Source organism: Propithecus coquereli, unplaced genomic scaffold, assembly GCF_000956105.1.
Source record: "Propithecus coquereli isolate 6110/MARCELLA unplaced genomic scaffold, Pcoq_1.0 Scaffold63, whole genome shotgun sequence".
NCBI lineage: Eukaryota > Metazoa > Chordata > Mammalia > Primates > Indriidae > Propithecus > Propithecus coquereli.
In genome coordinates, this window is record NW_012152285.1 from 1,062,739 (window position 1) to 1,085,630 (window position 22,892).

Below are 22,892 nucleotides of genomic sequence, written 5' to 3' on the forward strand. Positions count from 1 at the left end.
TTGGGTTGCCAATTCTTTAAGTGTTAGGGAAATAAAGTGAATAAAATATATAATTTGTACCAACCTATGCAAATAATGGAACAGAACTTGTGGGAGACAAAAAGTCACAAAGTGGAAGATTAAACATGATAGCTAATATTATAAATAACAGTCCTAAAATTCTGTGTGTATATAGCTGGCATCATTTTAATTCTTACTTGACAACATATAAAGAACTGCTCTGTGTTTCTTTCCTATGTTGATGAGAAGCAAGAGTGCAAGAGGCAGGAAATGGTCACCTCAGCTATGAGGTGAGAGAAGGAGGATGTCTGGGTTGCTATCAGAGACTTCCTGTGCTAAATCTCTGAGGCTCAGAGGTATTTCCATGTCAGTAATGAATAAGGTCAGCCTAAATACATTTCCTGTATGATTTCAGAAAAGCTCCTCCTTCACTGCTTCTGTCCTCAGACACAAGAGGAAAACTCAATACATTTCATGGTTTGTTTTTTTTTTGGGATACAAATATTTTCATATACACTCTAATAGCATAATCTTTCTCTTGCCACTTACTCATTTCTTTCTAACAATTAATTTTAAACAAACAGAAAGCTAGTCAGGGGCAATATTCATAGGAGCCTGAATGTCCAAAATCATGGTTTTCCTTCAGCAATATCTTGAGTAGGAAAAAGAAAAGTCACTTAGAATAAAAGCAGTAAGGCTACATACATATATAAGGAAGAAAGTTGGCAGGGGATAATGATTCTGAGGTGACTTTATATATAACTGCTAATTCAGCACCTCTGAATTTCGGGGAAGAATCAAGTAGCCATTATTTCTGCAGATTATGCCTCTTCATGGATTATTAAGTACACTGGGGGAACTCAGCAACTGTGTATCCCAAACCCAAGTATGATAAAAGGGAGGAAAAAAAATAAGGACCAAGAGGCAGAGAAATGAATTGCTATTTCCCCTCCATCCACTCCTCCCAAGATAAGTTGCTTCTTAGTAGCACACCTTTGCTACCCTGACAAATCAAAATACATCTCACTCAGAATTGTTGTCTGGCATTTATGAACAAAATGTGAAATTAAGTTAAACAAGGTAAATTACGAAATAATATTTACTCTCAAAAATAAGTTGAAAATTGATGCCTGTGCATGTTTAATGCCTCATCAGTGGCCTTCAGGTTCAGTTTTATCATTATTATTGTTGTAGTTGTTCTGGTTAAAGAAGTTAATAGAAGATTTAATAAGTTATGAGAGAATAGCTGGTCCTCTTTCTGTGTGGCTTATTATTGGTTTCACGTTTAATTTTATCTGTAAATCTTCTCCTATTCTAATTAGAAAGCAGTAGGAAAGAGATTTCAAATAAGTCAGTGGGTTGAAATGTCAGGTCAAAAATAATACAGTAGAAACCCATTAGGATATACCAGATATTAACTCACAAATCAAAATATTAGCTTTGTGCAACAGCCTATAAATTTTGAGGAGTGGAGCCACATCTGTTCCATTTATCACTAGATCCCCAGCCTCTGTTACAATGCCCAGCATATAATCTGCACACAAATATTAACTAACAATAACATAATAACATGGATGTAATAGCTTAGCACAGATATTAACCCTATCCCCTAATGCCAACATGATGCACTCCCTTGTGTTTTTTTTACCTTAAATTTAAGAAATGAAATAAAACACTAATATAATAGTATACAATATTGTAAAAAAAAAATTGTTTGACATATATATCTAAGGCCATGTGAATAAAAGACCTGAAAGGGCATTTTGTACATAGATATGAAGGTACTATAACACCACCAGTGAAGATGAGAATTTAAATGAATACTTTATAAAGAGCCATTTATTTCATTCTGGGATATCTACAAAGTGACAAATGTCAAAAAATTACATGGCTCTCTGGGAACATCAGGGCTATCTATACCTAAGTTTCAGAAAGATGAAGAAGAGTCTTAGGAGCAAGATTGAAACAAATAAGAAAAATATAGATGTCTAAAGGTGAATGCTCAAAGGAACAAAGATGACTTGAATGATCAGTAGATCATGGGAAATAATCAAGAGATTATTCATAAGAAAATGTTAAATAAAATTGTCGTCAGTCTTTTTTTAAAAAGTAAACACTTAGGGTAGGTAATGATCTGAGGCATTTCTTGGAATAAATTAAATAAAAAGATAATTTGCTAGTTATCTAAATTTATGAGATGAAAAATTAAAACGCAATGAATTTGCATAATTAAAAGAGACAAGTACTAAACTTTACTTGCCCTGGAAGGGTAAAAATGTAAACCTAAATCAGATTGCTTACACGAAATACTATTTATAAGTGGATTCATTTTTTTTACCCTAAGACCACTCAAGGGCTAAAAGAGATGGCTGGAAACCTGTTGATTTTACCAAACAGCAATGTAAAGGTAGAGGAAAAAATTACTTTGGAAAAAATTCTCAGTGTCCTGAAAGGCAGACTGCCCATTTGGAAAAAGAGTGAAATAATTAAACTGATAGTAATCCATAATTATAATTCTCTTCATGTTAAAGCAATGAATTGAATTCCAGGTAAAAAGTTGTCGAATCCCAATATTCACGCTAATCTAAGGCCTGCATATACACTTTGCTAGGTACCATTTTTATGGTGGACTAAGCCTGTATGGCTAGCCACACAGTGAATTTTATATGTGCAGTAAATCACATAGGTATAGAGGGTGGTGCCTCATGTTTACCTATTGAAATACAAGCATATGTAAAGTATAAATATGATTTTTATACTTCATTATATTAACTCTTCTTACAGACCAACATGGGCAACTATGTTTTTAGAGACACAATAGAAATTTCTTAAGTCTCCTACCTATCCCTGAGAATGGTCCAGAGCTCTCCACCTAGGCAAGCTTCCATCAACATATACAAATATTTGCTGTCCTTAAATGTTCTGTATAGTCTGTAAATTGCAAATGAGAAAAAGGTTATAAACACTGTCTTTTAAAAGCATGTAAGTTTTGAGGGCTCAGATTATATTTTTGATTTTCCAACTCAAAATTTTATCAGAAGTATAAGATCTAAGTTCACAAATAGGGAAAAGAAGCTAATGGCTCATGAATAGGATTTTAATAGGAGAGACTAGGGTGCTAATCTCTCCCTCGAAATGGATTAATCCTAATGATTATAGACAAAGGGGGTTTTTTGGGATTCTTTCAATTCCAATTTGGCTGTTGTTTCAAGCAAGGACTCTTGAGCAACATTTAATGGTCATAAACATGCAGTGTATATGAATATAAAGTAGATTAAATTTTACAAATATAGACATGTATGAAATTCATGTGCCATTCATTTAAATTCATGCTATATCCTTTTTCAGCAAGTGCCACTGGAAAATTAACAACAAAAATTTTTCTGCGTATAAAAAACTCCCCATTATCCTCTTATTGGTACTGAGGTGGAATGGTCACTGCCATTTCATTTTTTTTAGATCTTCAAAAAATATTCAAATAATTAAAGGTTAAGTAGTTTGATTTTTGACATTTTGTCTTTGAAGCACCAGAGGTCTATGTAATGTTTGGGGGTACAAAAAGAGGATAAAAATGGAATGTTAGAAACTCTGGTACCTCCTTTGGAGAAAACACATTCTTTTTAGAGACTCCGATTCTCTTTCAAAAAGGGAGGAGAGAATCAAAACTTTTTTTCTTTTTAAATCAAACAACTTCCTTAAGATCAGATTAAAAAATAAGTTTCTCTGCATGAATGAAATGCATCAACAGTGAGCACAGTGGCTGAGGGTTTTGTGGTTGATCTGCCACTTGCAAGTGGCTGCTTCTGTCCCTGGGACAGGATCTTACCTCACTATGAAATCGGAATGAGCCCCCTGCATAATCTGCTTCTCGGAGCGGATGTGCTCCTGCTGTCTTGTATCCACAATGTGGCGTTTTTTGAGGATCTTCATTGCAAACGTTTTGGATTCTTCACTTTTCAACTGGACCTTAAAGAAAAGGAGAAGAAAGTAAGTGAGAAAAAACCTGTAGACTTAATATAACAGAGTGCATGGTTATTCCCAAGTAACAGGTGCACAGAGCGCTTAAATGAACCCCAACCATCACCCAAGTCACGCACACACACACACACACACAGTTTAAGTCCTTGCCAGAGCTGAGTTTAAAATCCAGGTCTCACAACTATCATCCAATCTCATTTTACTGAATTGGAAGAGTTTTAACTAACTCGATTCCAAATTAATTTTGTTCCCATGTGGATCAGAAGAGGAAAAATGTACTTAATTTTAGTTTTATTATTTCATTTCATTTTATGTAATATGTTTGAGTATTTTTTAAAAGTTTTTCTCTTTCAATCACAAAAATAGAAATAAAAACTAATTTCTTCTCCAATTTTACTTCAAGTAAAGATGTCAAAAATAGATCATATGGGCCTTTATGTTCTGCCTCCAAAGTTCTAGTCCACAATGGCTTTAGAGTTTTTATGTTCATTGGAAGACCCTTCCCTCTGCTGAGGCTGCAGCCTGTTATTTTTTCAGTACTGCCTGTACTCTTATTCTCTTTTTACCCCTCAGTCTTTTTCCTTCCTACAGTTTAAAAAGAAAAAAAAAGTAACAAGATTTTTTTCAGAAGATTTTGAAAACTATTTTTTTTTTCCTTCTAAAACATGCATGATGACATTAACCCTCTCTGACCTCAAACCTTACTCTTGAGTAATCAGGGGGACCTAAGCTGAGCCTTACTGTCTTCAACGTGCCATGCCTCTGTTGCAGCCCACTTGGCTCTCTGTGGTTCTGGAGGTGGCCTGTGTCCTCCAAATGCCATATCTCAGAAAGCCTCCTGATCTAGGTTCACTGTTTTATAAGAAATTTTAGCAAAGTGACTTGTATGGAAAGGAAGAGAGATAATAGAACTAATCATTTAATAGCAATAGAAGGGTGTTATCATCTAGTGCTCTTGAGTAGCAGAATCCTCAAGACCATACCAAACAGCCCACATTATTCAGAATTAATGACGCCCCGGGGAAATAACGTTGTACACTGTTTCTGCTTTTCAGCTAAAGTAGAGCTGTCTCCTTTTTAGTTGTGAATTATTTACTGCTTCATCAGCAGGGATAGTGAAATTCTTAAGTGTCTTCTTCATGCACGCATGTACAGATTGAATTCTATCTAAGAGGACATTCATGTGGCGAGCTCCTTAGAAGGGAGCATGAGGACACTTCCAATAAATAAGCCTTGCTTTGCTGCCAACATTTGTGAATCTATATGACCGGTTAGAAGAAAAAGTGGATATTTGAAAATGCCTTTACCAGCTAAAGGCTCTCTACTCTGTCTGTGAAACTCTTTAAGATGACAGATTAGTGTGGTTCACAAATGAATTTGCTTGTAGTTCGTAATGAAATCCAAAAAGTGAAAACTCACTTCTAAAAGAAATGCGGACAAAGAAGGAAGATGGCATGAAAAATGAGCTAGGTCAGAGTACTGCACTTGAGAGGAAAAGGAATAATGTCATATTCCCTCTTCGGTCTCACCCAGTTAAACTACTGAGGACTGTTGTGGAGTTCAGACAGCTAATGTAAAAATTATTCTCTTTAGTGATGACAACACAGATTTTTCACTTGTGTACATGGTAGGAGGAAAGAACTCAGCCGTAATGGTCTTGGGTCTGGATTTGAATTCTAACTCCACTTAATCTCTCTCAGGCTTTTGGGTCATTGCTTAACTGCTCTGGGCCCTAACTCTTGTTGAGGAGAATACTAGCTACCTCATACAGTTATTGTGATCTTAAATGACAGTGTGCCACGAAATGGGCATTTCTTGATGGTCTCTTTGCTTGTATCTTTGCCCTACCCAACAATCTGTACCGAATAGGGAAAATCAAATGTTGCTTCTTTAAATGTTGCTTTTGCAGAGGAGCAAATTAAGGTTTACCAAAAAGGTTCATGTTTTGCCCAAGGCCACAAAACTACAAGTGGCAGAAAGGGGTTTGCGTTCAGGTCTCATTGGCCCAAGCTGTTTCCAGTATGTGCTGCTTCCTTTCGGCTAAATACAAAACAAATTAAACGCACAGTGATGGCACTTTATAAATCAGAGTTTAATCAGAGTTTAATGGAATCAGCTAACTCATAGACTCTCTGGGAGAAAAGCTGAAAGATGTATTTATTACCTTTAAGCTTCACTTATGCCAGGTGTGTGGTTTGGGAGACCAGCCAAAGCCTCACTTTGCCATTTTCCTAGGCACTTAACAGGACCTCCATGTGTTATCGGGGATTGAGACACCTGACTGCTTGAATACTACAAGGAGAAGCCAAGGTGGGTGGGAAGAGGGTGATGAGTGCTGGCAGGTGGCAGACGGCATGAGAGGTAAGTAACAGCTATAGAGATGGTTGCGAATCAGCCTTAGTAGTTGCCAATTTAGAAAGTATTCCTTACAAGAAGTTTACAGAACATATAGCCAGCTTACTGAGGCTTTCTGTTTTTGGTCTTTACTTTGAGTGGAGGCAGTCCTGGGGGCTAGAACCATCTTTCTTCTTTGCATTCTATAAAAAACCTCATGAGTCCTTAGAATCTCCGTTTCCAATTTCCACTAGAATATCACAGAAGCCAGGCTTCTAACCAGGAAGTCAGAGCACCTGAAAACAACTGGTGAACTAACTCAACAGTCAATAATGTGGGAGTTAATTCTTTGAATAAAGCCCCACTAACATGTTTATCAGAAATCTCCTGATAGACTGACAACTTTTCAAAGATGATTCAGGAATGTTCAACTTGACATTGTTTCTAACAAAAAAAATTTGGAATCAATCTAAAAGTCTATCAAGAGGAGCTTGGAAAAATAAGTTATGGTATGTCCATGCAATGCAGGTATACAAATGATGGCTTAGAATTATATCTAATATTATGGAAAACTAATCAAAACATACATGAATAAAAGACACCGGTTACAAACCAGCTTACATCTTATGATCCTATAAATAGCGTGTTTGTATGTGAGTGTGTATCTAACTCTATATTTATATCTAAAATAAATTTACGAAAAGCCAATCAGAAATGTGTTCACTGATACATTCATTAATAACGTTTTCCCTTAGGGAGATTTTTAGTTGATTTTTAACTTCTTTTTACTTTTTGAATTGCTTAACTTTTGTACAATTATAATATCTGACTTTTACATGAGTAAAAGTAAAACTCTAGTCATGGAAAAAATTTAAAAGTTTCTTTTAAATTGTAATAGCTACTTATTTTCATTGTCTGACCTCAAATTGATTCTACTACTCGAACTCCATGAATACAAAGACCTTGAGAAGTTGTATATAGCATAGCAACCTATTCAAGTTTTGGGCTGAACTATACTATTCATCTCCTTAAAAAACTTATCATAGGCTGGGCGCAGTGGCTCACGCCTGTAATCCTAGCACTCTGGGAGGCCAAGGCGGGAGGATTGCCTGAGCTCAGGAGTTCGAGACCAGCCTGAGCAAGAGTGAGACCCCCGTATATACTATAAATAGAAAGAAATTACCCAAACAACTAAAAATAAAAAAAAATAAAAATTAGCTGGGCACGGTGGCGGGTGCCTGTAGTCCCAGCTACCTGGGAGGCTGAGGCAGGAGGATCGCTTGAACCCAGTAGTTTGAGGTTGCTGTGAGCTAGGCTGACGCCACGGCACTCTAGTCCAGGCAACAGAGTGAGACTGTGTCTCAAAAAAAAAAAAAACTTACCATTTTTTTCAAAATAAAGCCTCAGAGTAAATTAAAGCAATTTATATTTAGTGAGCCTAAGGTATTATGTTTTAATATATAAGTATTTTAATAAACCTGATCCATGACAAATTATACATTGAAATTTAGTTTGCTTTTTATTTTTCTTGTAGGCCAAATTAATTATGCTAAGTCTAATTGTGCCAATTTGAAAGGATGATGATTTTTATTATTTTATAGCAGGTCAGCTAGAGCTATGAAATTAGTCTTGAGTGTGGAAGGAGGTTGGCAAAACAGGAGGACAAGAATGCATATGTTTCTACTTCCTCTTCCCCAGGAATCCTTCCCAGCCTAGTTGGTTAGACATGTTCTTCAGGTGTGTCCTCCTTTGCAGACTATCCTAACCTCCTCAGTGTACAGGTTAATGCACTGGTCAGGAGGGGGACAAGTCTGATATTTGACTACTTTTGTTTAAGTCTCAACTAATTTTTTTTGTTTGTGATCTTGGACAAGTTACTCAAACTCTCTCTGTTCCTGTTTCCTCACCTGTAATATCGGGACAATTTTCACAGGCTACCTACAAAGGTGAAATAAAGGGCCTATATATCAAACAAAGTGTCTGGAATAACATATTAAGTAAATATGAGCTGCTTTTATTCACACGTGCTTCTTAATTTAATGGTCTCTGCAGCCCAAAGCTATTACCTCAAAATATGAGCCACCACAAGCTGAATGTCTCTTTGTTCCTGTTTCTATCCCCACCTCAACCCACCTCAGTGCTAATAGGTAACTAAATAAAGGTTGGGAAGCTAGTTGTAAAAGATTGCCCATGCATATGAATGCATACTTGAGCAAAGTGAATCTTAAGGTGGGAATTTCTGACAAGGATTTTGACAAGTTCTTAACTCTTAGTCTCCAGTTGATGCTAAAAAATACTGGCCTGAAGATGAGAGGTGATGCCATCAGCATTTTAAAGAGCTTTGAAGATGCATTTGTTAGCTGTATTTATTTATTTATTTATTTTTTTGAGACAGAGTCTCACTGTGTTGCCCGGGCTAGAGTGCCGTGGCATCATCCTAGCTCACAGAAACCTCAAATTCCTGGGCTCAAGTGATCCTCCTGCCTCAGCCTCCCGAGTAGCTGGGACTACAAGCATGTGCCACCAAGCCCGGCTAATTTTTTCTATATATTTTTAGTTGTCCAATTAATTTCTTTCTAATTTTAGTAGAGGCGGGGTCTCGCTCTTGCTCAGGCTGGTTTCGAACTCCTGAACTCAAACAATCCGCCCGTCTCGGCCTCCCAGAGAGCTAGGATTACAGGCGTGAGCCACTGCGCCTGGCCTGTTAGCTGTATTTAAACAGAGCACATGCTTCCTTTCTACCTGGGGTAGGCAGTTGCCTTAAAGAGGTTTGTCTCCTACTGGACCTAATTTTTTGCCGTTATTGGGAAGAAAGGTTATGATCACAGTAAGGTTAAAACTGGCTCGGTATCATTGACTGTAAGTTGGGCCATAGAATATGTATCCATTCATCTATTTAAACTTGTCATTAAGAGTTCATAGTTTATTTTGCACTATAGATATCTTTTCATTATTTTGGAAGAAAATTCCTTCCTGAACTACACTGTAATTAAAATGATTTCTTAAATTCAAGGCTTAAAGTGTCAATATGGCATGACTCATTGTAATGTAAAAGTTCCATGTAAGGTGGTTGCAGTTATAATTCCATGCACTGCAGGAGAGAGGGACCCACTTCCTACTCTCACTTAGGTAAGCTAAGGCTATAGAACAAAGGTGATGAAGTGAGCTTAGAAAAGCTTGTACTAGAAACCTTGTTTCTAGTCCTGGATCTTTCATTAATAAATTTATAATTAGTCATATAAACTCACGAGGCCTCAGGCTGCCTCTCAAAAAATGAGGGGCCAAAACTATATTATGTCTAAGGGCTTATTCCAGCTGGAAAACTCTATACATCTGCAATGTGACATAATACACATTTTTAAGGCATGTTAGTTATGTTTAACCTTATGGAAATGGCCCAATAAACATGTGGCATGGCTATATCTTGGGGACAAAGGAAAAAGAGGAAATATGTTAAGTAATACAAAGGTAGCTTAAGGCGACATGATGGTTCGCTCTGAAAGCATGACCTTGAGTTTACATATGTGTATATTCTATTGGGGGGTGGGGGTTTTATTTTTTCTCTGATCTCTCAACCCAGCATATGAAGGGATTGGTTTTGGTTGTATTCTGTGTGTTACTAACTTTCAAAGAAGATGCATTGGATAACAATAGCAGTAGCTTTTCCAAGAAGAACATTAAAACAGGCTCCAAAGTGTAAGGGAATCTGGGCAGAGTCATCATAATTTTAATAGCTGCAAAATAGGAATGGCAAATATTTCCTCTAAACAAAATAACACAAAATTTTAATCAGATAATCTGTATTATGTCCTGAAGCATAGAGTCATTTCTTTATTTTTTGGTTTTCTTTAACCTGGGAGGAAAAGGCTTTGTAAGTAATCCCAGAAATAATTTGGCAATGGTCTGTGATTGAGGTAACTAAAGGAATTCATGACAAGTTCTATAGTGAAAAGAAAAATTTTATAAAGAAAGAAGGAAAGAAAAAAAGGAGAAAAGGAAGGAAGGAAGGAAAGCTAGCAAGCCAGTGTGCTAGACTGAGAAAGTGTGAGTGTCCTATCCTATCAGATTAACTGTGCCAAACTGCCAGGTTCACCAAAGTAGGCCAAAGGCCCATAATAAAACTTTAACAATCAAGAACATTAGTAGACAAACCACTAGACTCCCTAAAGCACTAGGTTGTTTCATCTCCACCATTTTCCAATATTCCCCTTTTGCCAAACAACTCGTCACACTCCAGTCAGACATTGGCCTTAGATTGCATATTTAGGAACCAACTTAAACATTCTGTTCTACAGAAGTTGAGTATATTAACAAAGCTGAAGCCAGGTATAAGGTAGCTATAAAATTGCCATAGAATTCAAGAAGAAGAAAAGCACCATGTTCCTGTATATTAAATAACTGAGTATTTAGATTATTTAACTAGGTTTACAATCACACATGTAGAAAATAAAAACATTTCACATAACACAAAATTTTAATGTAAGAAAATATACACTGGAAAAGGCAAATCTTTAGATATAGAAAGTAGATCAGTGGTTGCCTAGAGCTGGCGGTGGGAATGGAAAGTATTCTTAAATGGGCACAAGGGGTGCTTATTGGAGTAATCATTGGGAATGTTCTAAAACTGGATTATATGATGGTTGTGCAATTCTAAAAATCAATGAATTGTACACTTAAGAAAAATCTTATGGTATGTAAATTATACTTCATTAAACTGTTAAAAATGTTTTAAAAGAGGAAGTATCCATAAAATATGTGTATCTATAATTTCTAATTTCTTTCTTTATTAACTTGCGAGATAGATATATGTTTAATTTATATTGTAAGGAACTAAATGTCAGAAATATGTTTCTCAATATGCTTATTTTTTGACTTTCAATTAAAGTTCCCCAATTAACCAAAAGTTACATTTCTTTTTACTCAAATTTCTGTGACATAGTGACACCTTTCTTAAAAAAAGTTATCCTTTACCTGCTATTTATAGAAAGTCCTAAACTTTAAAAAGTCCTAATTTCAGAAAAAAAAGTAAAATCATGCATCAACTTAAACAAAAATGTACATAATTGTCACAAAATAAAATTATCTAGTCAAAATAATAGGTACAGTAGGCCCTGTGTATCTGTGGGTTCCACATATGTGGACTGAACCAACTGTGGATTGAAAATATTCAGGGAAAAAAAATGGTTGATTGCATCTGTACTGAACATATACAAACTTTTTTCTTGTCATTATTCCCTGAAGAATACATTATAACAACTACTTATATAGCATTGACATTGTATAAAGTGTTATAAGTAATCTAGAGATGATTTAAAGTATATGGGAGAATGTATGTAGGTCATATGCAGATACTACTGCCTTTTTATATGATATTAGGGACTTAAGCATCAGTGGATTTTGGTATTCACAGGGGTCGGGTGGAGTGGGGTTGGTGGGTAGAGATCCTGGAACCCATCCCCCATGGATACTGAGAGCCAACTTTAATTGCTTGACAATTAAAGCAACTTTAATTGCTTTTAATATTTTAATAATATACAAACTGTGATCATATGTAAGCCCATAGGACCTCTTGAAGCCTCTTTTTCCTCACTTATAAAATGGGAATAAAACCAATCTTTTTCTTATAGAAAAAGATATTGTAAGATCAAACCAGATGGTATATATGAAAATACTTTGAAAATTAAAAAGTGCTGTGTGAGATTTATCATTACTACTATGATTTCTAAAATATGTGGGAATGTTAACTAAAATGGATACTTGTAAATGATATTTTACTATTAAAACCCATAATTAAATGTCATAAATTAAATTAATTGTCCCAATCAACTGAATGAAAAATAAGGACTAGGAAAAATGCATCTGTCTGAATTTAATGAAGTTTTACTTTCACAGAGAATGAAAAAGCAATTGTATTACTATGACTCAAATAACTTTTTGGACATAGCTAACTACAATGCCCACATGTTCAGAAGGAGACAACTTAATACATTCACGAAAGAAAATGAAATGCTTTAAATGAACAGAGAGCTTCTACTCTACAGATTAGTATTGGATTGTATTTGCCAACATTTCTTAACAAGAACAACAAAATGCTAATTCTGTTATTAACTTAAGCATAGATCACAGTAACTCCTCTATTTCCCTCACCTTTCTCTGAACTACACGGTAACATCATATGATTTTCTCTCCCCTTGCTCAATATCTGAAACTTTAGAATGAATCATAGCATCTGGCTTGTTCGACAGGATGCATAAGAGAGGAGAGCAAAAGGAATTTGTCACAGCCTGAGTGTCACATGCCAAATAACACAAAGAATGAAAAAGATGAGTTTAACAGAGATGTCAGAGTTGGAAAGCTTTTCAGCCACGAGGCACTGAGGCACAGCTCTGTTGTACCGGTGACTCAAAGCATAGAAGAGTAGCTGATTGTGTTTTATCTATGGCCTTTTTGTTTGATTCCACCTGCCATTTGAACAAGAGACAGATAATCAAGAGAGAGTCTCTCCTTCCCAACACTTTTTTCCTCCCCACATTCACCTTAATCTCTCATCAAAAATGTCAATAGTCTCATTTGCTCTGTAAATTGCCTTCAGACTTACAATCGGTTCTACAGCTAGTGACAAAAAATATCATGAAATATCTGTTTATCCTATATATCTATATATCTAAATTCAAATTGATCAAAAAATTCAAAGCTATTTTTATAGAAGAGATAGGTTCTGTTTTAATTATTTAAAAAGACATTTAACTTTCAGTTTGGAGGAAATAGAAAAAATGCCATACTTTTCTATTTTTCATTACACCAGGAACAAAGGATTGGACTATTTTATAGAAATCACTTGCAAATTAAAGAAATTTGCACTTGTTACTTCCTTTAATAATGAATTAGCATAGATTCATTTTCATTCAAAAGGTTATCTACATTGAGAGCATTATTCAAGATTGTTTGCTAAAATGTACAATTTAAAAATTATCATTCTTTAAACATAAACATTTATTTCCTAGAGTATCTGTGCTGAATAAACTTTATTTCATTGTGTAGTGATTGTTAAAATTGATATTTACATATTTTTATTACCTGTGAAGTACTTTAAATTATTTTTCTTCATCAAATAATCAAATATTTTCTTCCATCTACCCAAGACTTTGATTTCTATGCATAATTTCACTCATATAAAGAAACACTACATGCATTGGTTTTGAAAACTTGCTTACACATTTCAAAATTTAGTACATAAATATCTCACATAATTCAATTTATTTTAATACTTAGAGCACACATACAATCTAAAACTTCGCATAAGTGGAGTTGAGTATCATATGTAGCCATTTTAATTTCTTTCATTTATTGACGCTGAAGGTTTAAAATGAGTTGAAATGAGACAGAAAGGATCACATATTGCAAAATTCGGCTCTCTTTCTGATATGTGACCTGATTAACTTATAAAAGGTTCTTCATTGTAGTCATACTTTTGAGACATAAGGCATAAATAACTTTATAATTTTTAAACTGTTGCATACTAGAAAAATTTTGATCAAATGGTTTATAATCAGATTTTAAAGTCTTAATACATGCTATCCTCAAACTTCACCTTTTTTGATATTAAACAAAGATAACTTCTTCCCCCTTCCTGTTTTTGTATTTGAAATTTTTTACATGATTGCACACAAATATATACATATTTCAAGTGTAGGTAAGTCTGTTCAACAACTATCTACTGTTTTTGCTTATGCTAGCTTAATCTATGAAAAACAGCCACATTTAAGCATTTAAACTGTTTTGTTTATGTGAATACAGCATTCAAGGACATAGTAATGACCAGACAGTGGCTCCCACTGATTTAGCTTATTTGCTTGAACTCCTTTTGGGTAGTGATGATCTCCCCATTCTTATAGGGAAATTGCAAGGCAGCTGTCTGGAGCTAGGGGCTAAGAACAAACCCACCTGGCCCACAAAAGCTCCTGGCCTCAAAGCTAATAATATGCTGCATATGCCAATGGCAATGGGACATACTAATCTGAAGGACAAAGTATTAATTAGGAATAAATTAAATATATACAATTGATGAGCTAGACTGAAACATATAGAATAACCAGCTTTTTTTTTTTCTCCCAGAAAGCAAGACAAACAATTTCATTTTATTTTTGACATAACGAACATGCACAAGGGGATTGTTTTTCCCTCTCATGGAAGGAATCCCTCTTTGGAAGTGTTTACATAAAATTTTCAGGGATGTGGACTACATCTTGCACAAAGTAACCTACCTTAGTCAGTAGAGAAATTATGATGTTTATTTCTGGGAGCAGCATTGTCTAAAAATAGCCTGTCTAGTCACCTTATAGTGCATTCTTTCATTTCATGGATGGAAGTTTAGAGCCTAGTCTGTGTTTATGCCCTTCCATTACTTGACTTAATGTCCAAATGCCTCTTTTTATTTACTTATTTATTTTGCAAGTCAAAGCTCCTTTAAGAATATAAGACAATTATATTCTAGTGATCAGCTATTAATAATAATATTTCTCACTGCTCCCACCTGCAACTTCACCCTAGTCTGGTCACTTGTCTCAGTGTCTTGTGACAACACGTGGACTTGTATGTTGTAACCTTTGCCTGGAATGGCCTTTCCCTGGAATGGCCTTTCCCCATCTGTTCATTTAATTCCCAACTATTCTCTACTGCCTGGCTTCAGTTCTATGTATCCTCCCGGGGCCTTTTCCGTTCCATCAGTTCCAAATGACTTCTCTCCTCCTGAAATATTGAGAACCCTTCTGAGTAATTAATACAATACTAAAGGATTTTGCTTGCTATTTTTCAAATGTGTTAATTTTATCTTCTTATTTAGGTGGAGGCAGAAATTCCTAGAGCAGAGAAGTAAGATCTGACATTTCTATATCCCACAAAGAATAACTGCAAATTTTTTAATAGATGAAATTTTGCTGAATGTCATGCCCCATAAATTCACTGGATTAAAAAAAAATAAAATTTATGTCACAGAAAACAAAAAACAAGTGTGACCTAAGTGTTAACTTGGATGAGTTGTTTTATCACCAATTATCTTAACTCTTAGAAAGACATGTCCAGTGTCTTCTAGATTTACAGTGATCTTTCTAGAATCACATGCAGGTTTAGAGGAGGAACTGTTAACATTTTATCTTATGCTATGACTAATTTCAAATACTTTTAATTAAAAATATACATTTCAATTGACAGCTAATACATAAAATTTCTGTAATTTCAGAAGATACGTAAGAAAGTAACTGTTCTCTTTTTTGTCATTCATGTAATCTAAATTGTATTACGATTATTAACGTACAAAATATATTCTGTAGTAACAAGATGAATCAATGCATATCTAACTTTATTTGTATATGCCAAAGTAGAGATAAACTTTACTACTTACACTTTCTTAGACATTGTCTTGTATTTTAGGAGTCACACTATATTATTATTATACCTAGTGATGCTCAATGAGTGTTTATTGGATTGGATTTTCATTAGCTATTTAAATAACTAATTTCTTGGAAATCAATAATATTTATCACAATAATTTGTGTCAGTTTTTATTCTTTTGAATAATAAACATATAACAAAAATTACATATTTAATAATAAACTAAGAGTATCACGAGAGAAAAGGCTGAGTTAAATAGAAGAAATCTTTCAGTTTTCGACCTAGTTGAGTCCTTATTCACTTTAGTTATGAAGGGCACAAGGCCTTATGGAAGCAGGGTTTCCCCAGTCATCTTCGGCAGCATAAATCACCGTGAGTACACCAGGCATTTCTGCCCAGCAATCCACAGCTATTCTATTTCATTGCTGTGTGGCTTGGCAATAGGAAGCTCTTGAAATGTTTTCGTCTTACATGGGGTTTCCCTTTGGAGTTAAGCTGCTCACCTTTCCTAACGATGAAACAAAACTCTGTTGACTGAGCAATGGGTTTATCACCTAATTTCCTAATTAATCATCTCTTAGTTTCTATTTTTTTCCGTTAGTTCGTATAGCGCTCCAGGCCTGGTTGCGTGTGATGCACTGTGCCGAGGCAGTGGGCAAAAATGCCATGGGAGTGGTATGGAGGCTGTTAAGTACAGCGCACACACTCTGTTACACAACACATTCTTGTCTGTGTGGGAGATGGTTCTTCAACTTCTACCTCCTTGACATGCCCTGGGCAATTTGACCGTGGGATTTATAAACTGGGTTTCGGCACAAAAGGAATGAGAAGTAACCTTTTTACTTCACTTAGCAAGAGCCAGATGCTTATTATGCCCAATTGGGGTGCCAGGGTTTAAGAAGGCTGTGAAGAAACTGGATATGATTCAGTAGTTTGCACCGAAAATGATTTCCTATTGAGAGGTTAAGAGGTGGGGCTTTACAATTTAGAAGAGAAATGGATAAATAAAAGCAGACTACTTCAGGTGCATAGAGGTTCACTATGGGGAGATTGAGAATTGTTTCCCATCTCTTCTCATGACAGATCAGAAAGCAAAGAGCTTTAGTGGTTTGGGAGAGTTTAATAGAAGCTATCACTGAAGGTCATTTGAAGATCTGTGACTCTCTTACTTATATTGGAAAAATGCTTCCATTTTTCAGGGCTTGGCCTTGCAATGGGACAGAAAATAGGAAAATCATTCCATTCCTTTCCATTGGAAATGATAAATAGAGTTATTATTAGCATATTTTAATAATAATTATTATTATTATAACAACAATAACAACATTGCCAACACCTATTTATCTAGAATATGTGAGGCACTATTTTGGGGCTTTATCTCATTTGATCTTTACAATCTTATAAGACACATATCCTATTATTGTTGTCATTTTAGAGATGAGGAAACCGAGGCTCAGCAGGTTTAAATACATGACTAACTATACACAGCTCGTAAAATCTGCTTCCAGAAAGCCAAATTCCAGAGCTCTAGCTTTTGGCTTCCGTGTCGTACTGTCTGATTTTTTTTTCTCCACTGGCATTTTGCCACTGAAATAGGAGCAGCAAAAGCTTTAGAGAAAGGGGAACCTCTGAAGATATGACAGAAACAGAGGTGCATAGCAGACAAATGCCAGAGTGACAGAAAAATCTTCTAGTTAAAAAATCAGTAGTTCTGGGCAATAACAATAGTTCTTTCAATGACTGAGTAGCCTTAAGGCCCTTTTATACATTATTCTTTACTTCTTTCCTGTATAATGTGGATCATGCTTCATGTTTTCCTCCCAGCATAGCTACAAGAGCAAAATTATACACTGGATATGAAAGCAATTTGAAGACTATAAAGCAGGATTCAAATTATAGGTTGATTGATTATTTTAGTAATGAAGTAATATTAATTTATTAAAAACATTGGTTCCTGTAGTAGTTTCATTTTACCAAGCATGAACCTGAACCATAATGCTTCAAGTTATTTATGTTGACGCCTTAACTCTCTTTCTACCTCAGAAATGCTCCCTTCTTCAAGAAGTCTTGCTCCTCCATGCACTGAGCTTATGCCTTTGCTTATGGGTTTATTTATTAGTTCATGTGATTGTCCTTCCAAGTAGACGGTGAGTCCCTAGAGCCTATTTTATTAAACTTTTTATCTTCTATCAGAGTTCACTAAACAGATACATAGCAACTGATATAGAATGAATATAATCCAAGAAGACAGAGATTATGTTTCCCATAAGAGGCATTTACATTGCTAAATGTATACATTAAGTATCTAATATTTAAAGCACCCACGACATAGTATTGGCAGATTACAAAGAAGTTTGTCTTTGACTTGTGCAAATCTATTCTGAAAAGCAGGCATCTTTCTGACAAGAACTAAATCAGGAATGTGCCCATAAAGTAAGGGGACTAATTTTCACTTGTGATTTGTAAAATCAATCTCCTCATTTTACAGTCATACTTTGTAAATTAAGATGATTGCCTAGATGTCTTACAGCAGTGCTTAGAGCTTTGATGAGTAAATCATATATATAAAGACAGATTAGTTATTTTGCTGAAAGTGACACTAAAAATAAAATGTGGCCTTCTGGAAGACATACGGTAAATAGGTAGCGCTGAACACATTAGAAAGCTCATTCTTAAAAATAAAGAACATGGGAAGAAAATATAGTGTATACCAGCAAATAGAAAAGAAAGCATACAAATGACTGCCCAAAGTTAATGGTTGTGAACAGGACATGTCTAATATTAAAGTCTTTTATGCTAAAAGTATTTATGAAAGAGACTGAATGAATAGTTAAGAGCAGAATTCCCATGCATTGAAGATCTTTACTTCAACCTTCTGGATTCCTCATTGAATAAAAATTTAAATTTCTTACTATATGGAAAAATTATGTTCTCATCTCCAAAAATTGACAATAAACTATTTAGAAATTCTCTTGTCTGAAAAATACTCCTACATTTAAATTTATCTAAATTGACATAAATGATAAAAATTAAGAAACGCTAAGAAGTCTCTGAAGGGTATATCGCTACACTAAATCACACAAACGTGATTGTATGTTAAAGAGTGATGAAAAAACTACATTCTGAAATAAAAAAAAAAAAAAACTACATTCTTAACTCAGCCCTAGCAGGAAATGTGTTTCAAAAATTCAAATTTCTAAATTCTTCACAACCCTTTGGAGAGTTTATAATCTTATAATCTTACTCCTGGGAAAATTTTTAAAAATACCATACAAAATTAAAGTGTAACATGTGCTATTATTTTGTAATGTCATTTATCTGATCAACATTACTGCTAAACTAAGGATTCATAGCTCAAGGTATAAGTATTACATATTTTGTATTAATATATTGAGCACTATGTACACATATATGAAAAGAATCAATATAAAGATTTCATTGCTTAAATATAGCACTCTAAGGCCAGGTGCGGTGGCTCACGCCTGTAATCCCAGCTACTTGGGAGGCTGAGGCAGGAGAATCACTTGAGCCCAGGAGTTTGAGGCTGCTGTGAGCTAGGCTGATGCCACAGCGCTCTAGCCCAGGTGACGGAGGGAGACTCTGTCTCCAAAAAAAAAAAAAAAATAGCACTAAAATATTGCTAAAATCATCTTGCTTGCATCATTCTAAGAGGAGAGTGAAGAGAAAACTTCTGTAATCACTAAAGAACCGGGGCTCTGCCTACATCCTTCTCCTAACTATGAATGGTGTGGGTACCACTCTGATGGTACAACCACTAGCTTTGTGATGCTTCATTATATTCCACGACAACAGTACATCTAATTATAGTCGAAGTGTTGAGGTCAAAGTCCCAATTATGGCATCACAGAAAGCATTTTACTGGGTATTTTTCATACCCAGTCATTAATATTATCAGGTGTTAGTAAGTGGTAAGAAGTGAGAGCAATAGATTCTAGGGTATTAGTGATAATTTAAATTGGTGGTCCACTTTGAATAGTGAAGACAATATAGATACTCTGATTATCCTACTCTGTGCAAGATAACACAAGATGTTGTGACTTTGGAGGTTAAGGACATGTGCCTCTCCCCCAGTGTACTAGTTGTACACAATGATCCATCATGGATTTATCATTCATCGATGTTATCTACAGCTTTTGCAAACTGAGCTATATTTCCAACCTAAAGTAATTCTTAGGATTATGGTTTTCATTAGTCTATAAGCATCTGTGTAAAAAAGGAAAATATAATATCCATGAGGAGGAAACTAGGCTGGACTATCTGGTATTTCTCCAGGTATGGATATTATATGTAAATATATATGTATTCTCAAACATGCACATGCATACACACGCACGTGCACTCGAACATATTTTGTCTTTTTAAACTGTGTTAACTTTTATGTGCCCACATGAAATCTTTACTAATTTTGTGGTTTGTTCTTTGTGTCTTCTCCTCAAACATTTTTCAGGGAATTTCCTAGAGGTTTTCCACTGTCAGTGTGGTGTTTCATTGCTTAGCTTGAAGTGGTTTCAGTATCTATAAGTTATTTCCAATATTTCAAAAATCCTAAATAATTTCCTATATTTCATAAATTATCTCACTGGCAACTTGAAGGTTCCCAATTTGAAGTTATCATGCCTTTAGGAGTCCACAAAGTTGTAATGCTGAATTTTTTTTCTGTCAATGAAAACAGCAATTTTATTGTCCATTGTGTTTTAAAAATAATATTTAAGGAACTATAACAAATAGTCCCAACATCAGTCTCTGGGGAATTCTGTCCCTTATACTGTTTCATTCAGAGAGGGGTTTAGAAATATATAACTATGTAAATAAATACACCAAAGAATAAATCATGGCAAGGAGCTCTAAACTCTCTCCTGCTTATATGTTCCAACACTTCCAAACAAAGTTGTTCATGTATAATGTTGCTAATAAATCTTTATTAGTTATACAAACAATTATAACTAGCCACAAAACCAAAGTTCTTGTAAAATAACTCTAAGGCTGCATTAATTGACAGGATTCAGAAAAGCAAGAGGTTTTTCTAGATTTTTACTTGATATTTTTACTCCCACAACTGAAACTCAGATCTTCAAAGGCACACTTGCACTTTCAAGTGAGAAGAAGCATTACTGCAGCATCTCCAACCAGTGTTAAAGATGCATAATGCAAATTCAATGAAACACGTAATGGCTCCAAAACCTTCTTATCTAATATTTAAATAAATAACATAGTTTTGCCTGTCAAGGTCAGAAATCCCAACTGTAATACAAATGGATACATAACAAAAATAGCCCTGGGTGCTGGGTCAATGTGCTTTTATGGAAGGGGATTTCTCCTGACCACTAATGGCAACAGTAACTGTTTACTGCACTGTACACAGTCTCAGGGAGTTCCTAACATACTGTACTGGTGTCTGATACCAGGGACTCCTGCATGTTCAGTTGAGAAGTGGAAATTAATCTGTGTTCTCCAATAGGGTTTATATCCACACAATCTTGAAATGCAGCTATTCAGTCACCAGAATACCTTTTTTTCCTAATTTTTCTTACAATGTCAGTTTTTAAATTTTTCTTTCAAACAAATGCAAAATAGAGTATAATTTCATATTGTTTATACAACATTCATGCAATGTGTTTAATGTATGAACTTATATAAACTGTCTTCATCATCTTTATCAACATTTAGCTGTAATATAAAGTGAATGAAATAAACTGTATAAAATATTCAAACCATTAGAACTGTAATTTAAACAGGTGTTTAAAACAACAAAATTACAGAATTACTACTTAATACCATTTACTTCATATATCATATATATCTCCCATTTTCCTTTATATGTATTTAAATTTACATTTAAATCATTATAATTATTGTTAGAGTGTATCACTGTTAGTAAGCCTACTCATAACTAAGGAAATAAATATTATAGAAAATCAACTGGGTAAAAATTGCTTTATGATTCCTTTTTAATTAAATGTGTTTACTTTTTACTTAATACGAAGAGGTTTTCTAAAAAGTAATTTGCTATTTATTTTATCTTTAGTCTATTGACTGCATAATATAGCTCACTTTGTTGCAACTCTGACATGCCTGTATGAAAGTATTTGGTACTGATTTAGGAACAATGGTAATTAATGATGAGGGAGAAGAAAAGAGAAAAGAAAGAAATCTTAATCTAGGGGGAAAAGGAAGCAGAGGCTTTCAAAAGCATTTACAGAACAATCACCTACCAGTTCTACTCGTCCGAAACCTCCAACTCCAAGGGTGTCAATGATGTTGAAATCAGACAGCTTCAGGTTGGCGAAGAAAGCAGCTTCGGCTTCATATCTGGATTTTTTGATGCGAAAAAATGGAAATTTCTTAGAGGTGCAAACACGAGTACCACGTACAACTGCACTGGAATGACATGACTGTGGAACAGGGTTTACCTGCTTACATTCCATCTTGCTTTTAGAGTCTGTGTTTTCTCACACTCATAATTTTTTGGTCCCAGTTGTGCAGAATAACAGAAATTTGCACTTGTTTTTCAAAGTACTATGGAAAAATACAAAGTACCCACTGCATGCCAGTCAAGTGACTGATAAATCCAGTTATCAAATCAAAGTTACATCTCGGTATTTTTCTACGCGTCTTCTTGTGAACACGGATTGTTTGAGTTGTTCTTTTTTGGTTTTGTTTTGGATTTTTTGGTTTTGCTTGGTTTTGTTTTTGCCGTTCAGATTTTGGGTTGCAGTTTCTCATTAGTTTCCCTTATCCTCGGGCTGGCAGCACCTCCTATAAATATTTATTAAAAGCGGCAAGATCATGGAGGTCTCTGAAGTGAAATCGCAGCCAGGTTTTTATGAAAACAGATCCGAAAAGCTGAGGACTGATGTACAAATGTCTGAAATGGATGATTTCTGAAGCAAAGTCACATTCCTAAAAGTGTCTTTCCTTCGTTTATGTTTACTCACTGACTCGGAGCCAAAACTCTCAGCTAGCAATCCCAGCGTCTTTATGACTGCAAGTTTCTTATACGAGCGGTGTGGAGAAGCATGAGCTACTGTTCCAAGAGTCTAACTATGCACACATGCAAATCTGATACATGCAAGTGGCCAAAATAAGCTTCTCCTGATGAGACAAGTGAATATGAGCTGCTTAAAATATCTCCTTGTGAAAGGCCTTACTATTTTTAGAAAGGGCAGGAA

The 22,892-nt window shown here is 35.0% G+C and overlaps 1 protein-coding gene across 2 annotated transcripts in view; it reads right to left on the minus strand.

Annotated features, from left to right (window-relative positions):
- PRKG1 (protein kinase, cGMP-dependent, type I) overlaps positions 1-22,892 on the minus strand; it is a 1,343,769-nt gene that overhangs the window by 12,229 nt on the left and 1,308,648 nt on the right. For both annotated transcript variants that reach the window (XM_012659754.1, XM_012659753.1), the window contains exons 10-12: positions 21,936-22,032; positions 3,827-3,966; positions 2,842-2,931 (exon numbers count right to left, since the gene is read on the minus strand). In XM_012659754.1, the coding sequence (XP_012515208.1) occupies positions 2,842-2,931; positions 3,827-3,966; positions 21,936-22,032 (327 nt within the window). The remainder of the gene's footprint in view (positions 1-2,841; positions 2,932-3,826; positions 3,967-21,935; positions 22,033-22,892) is intronic.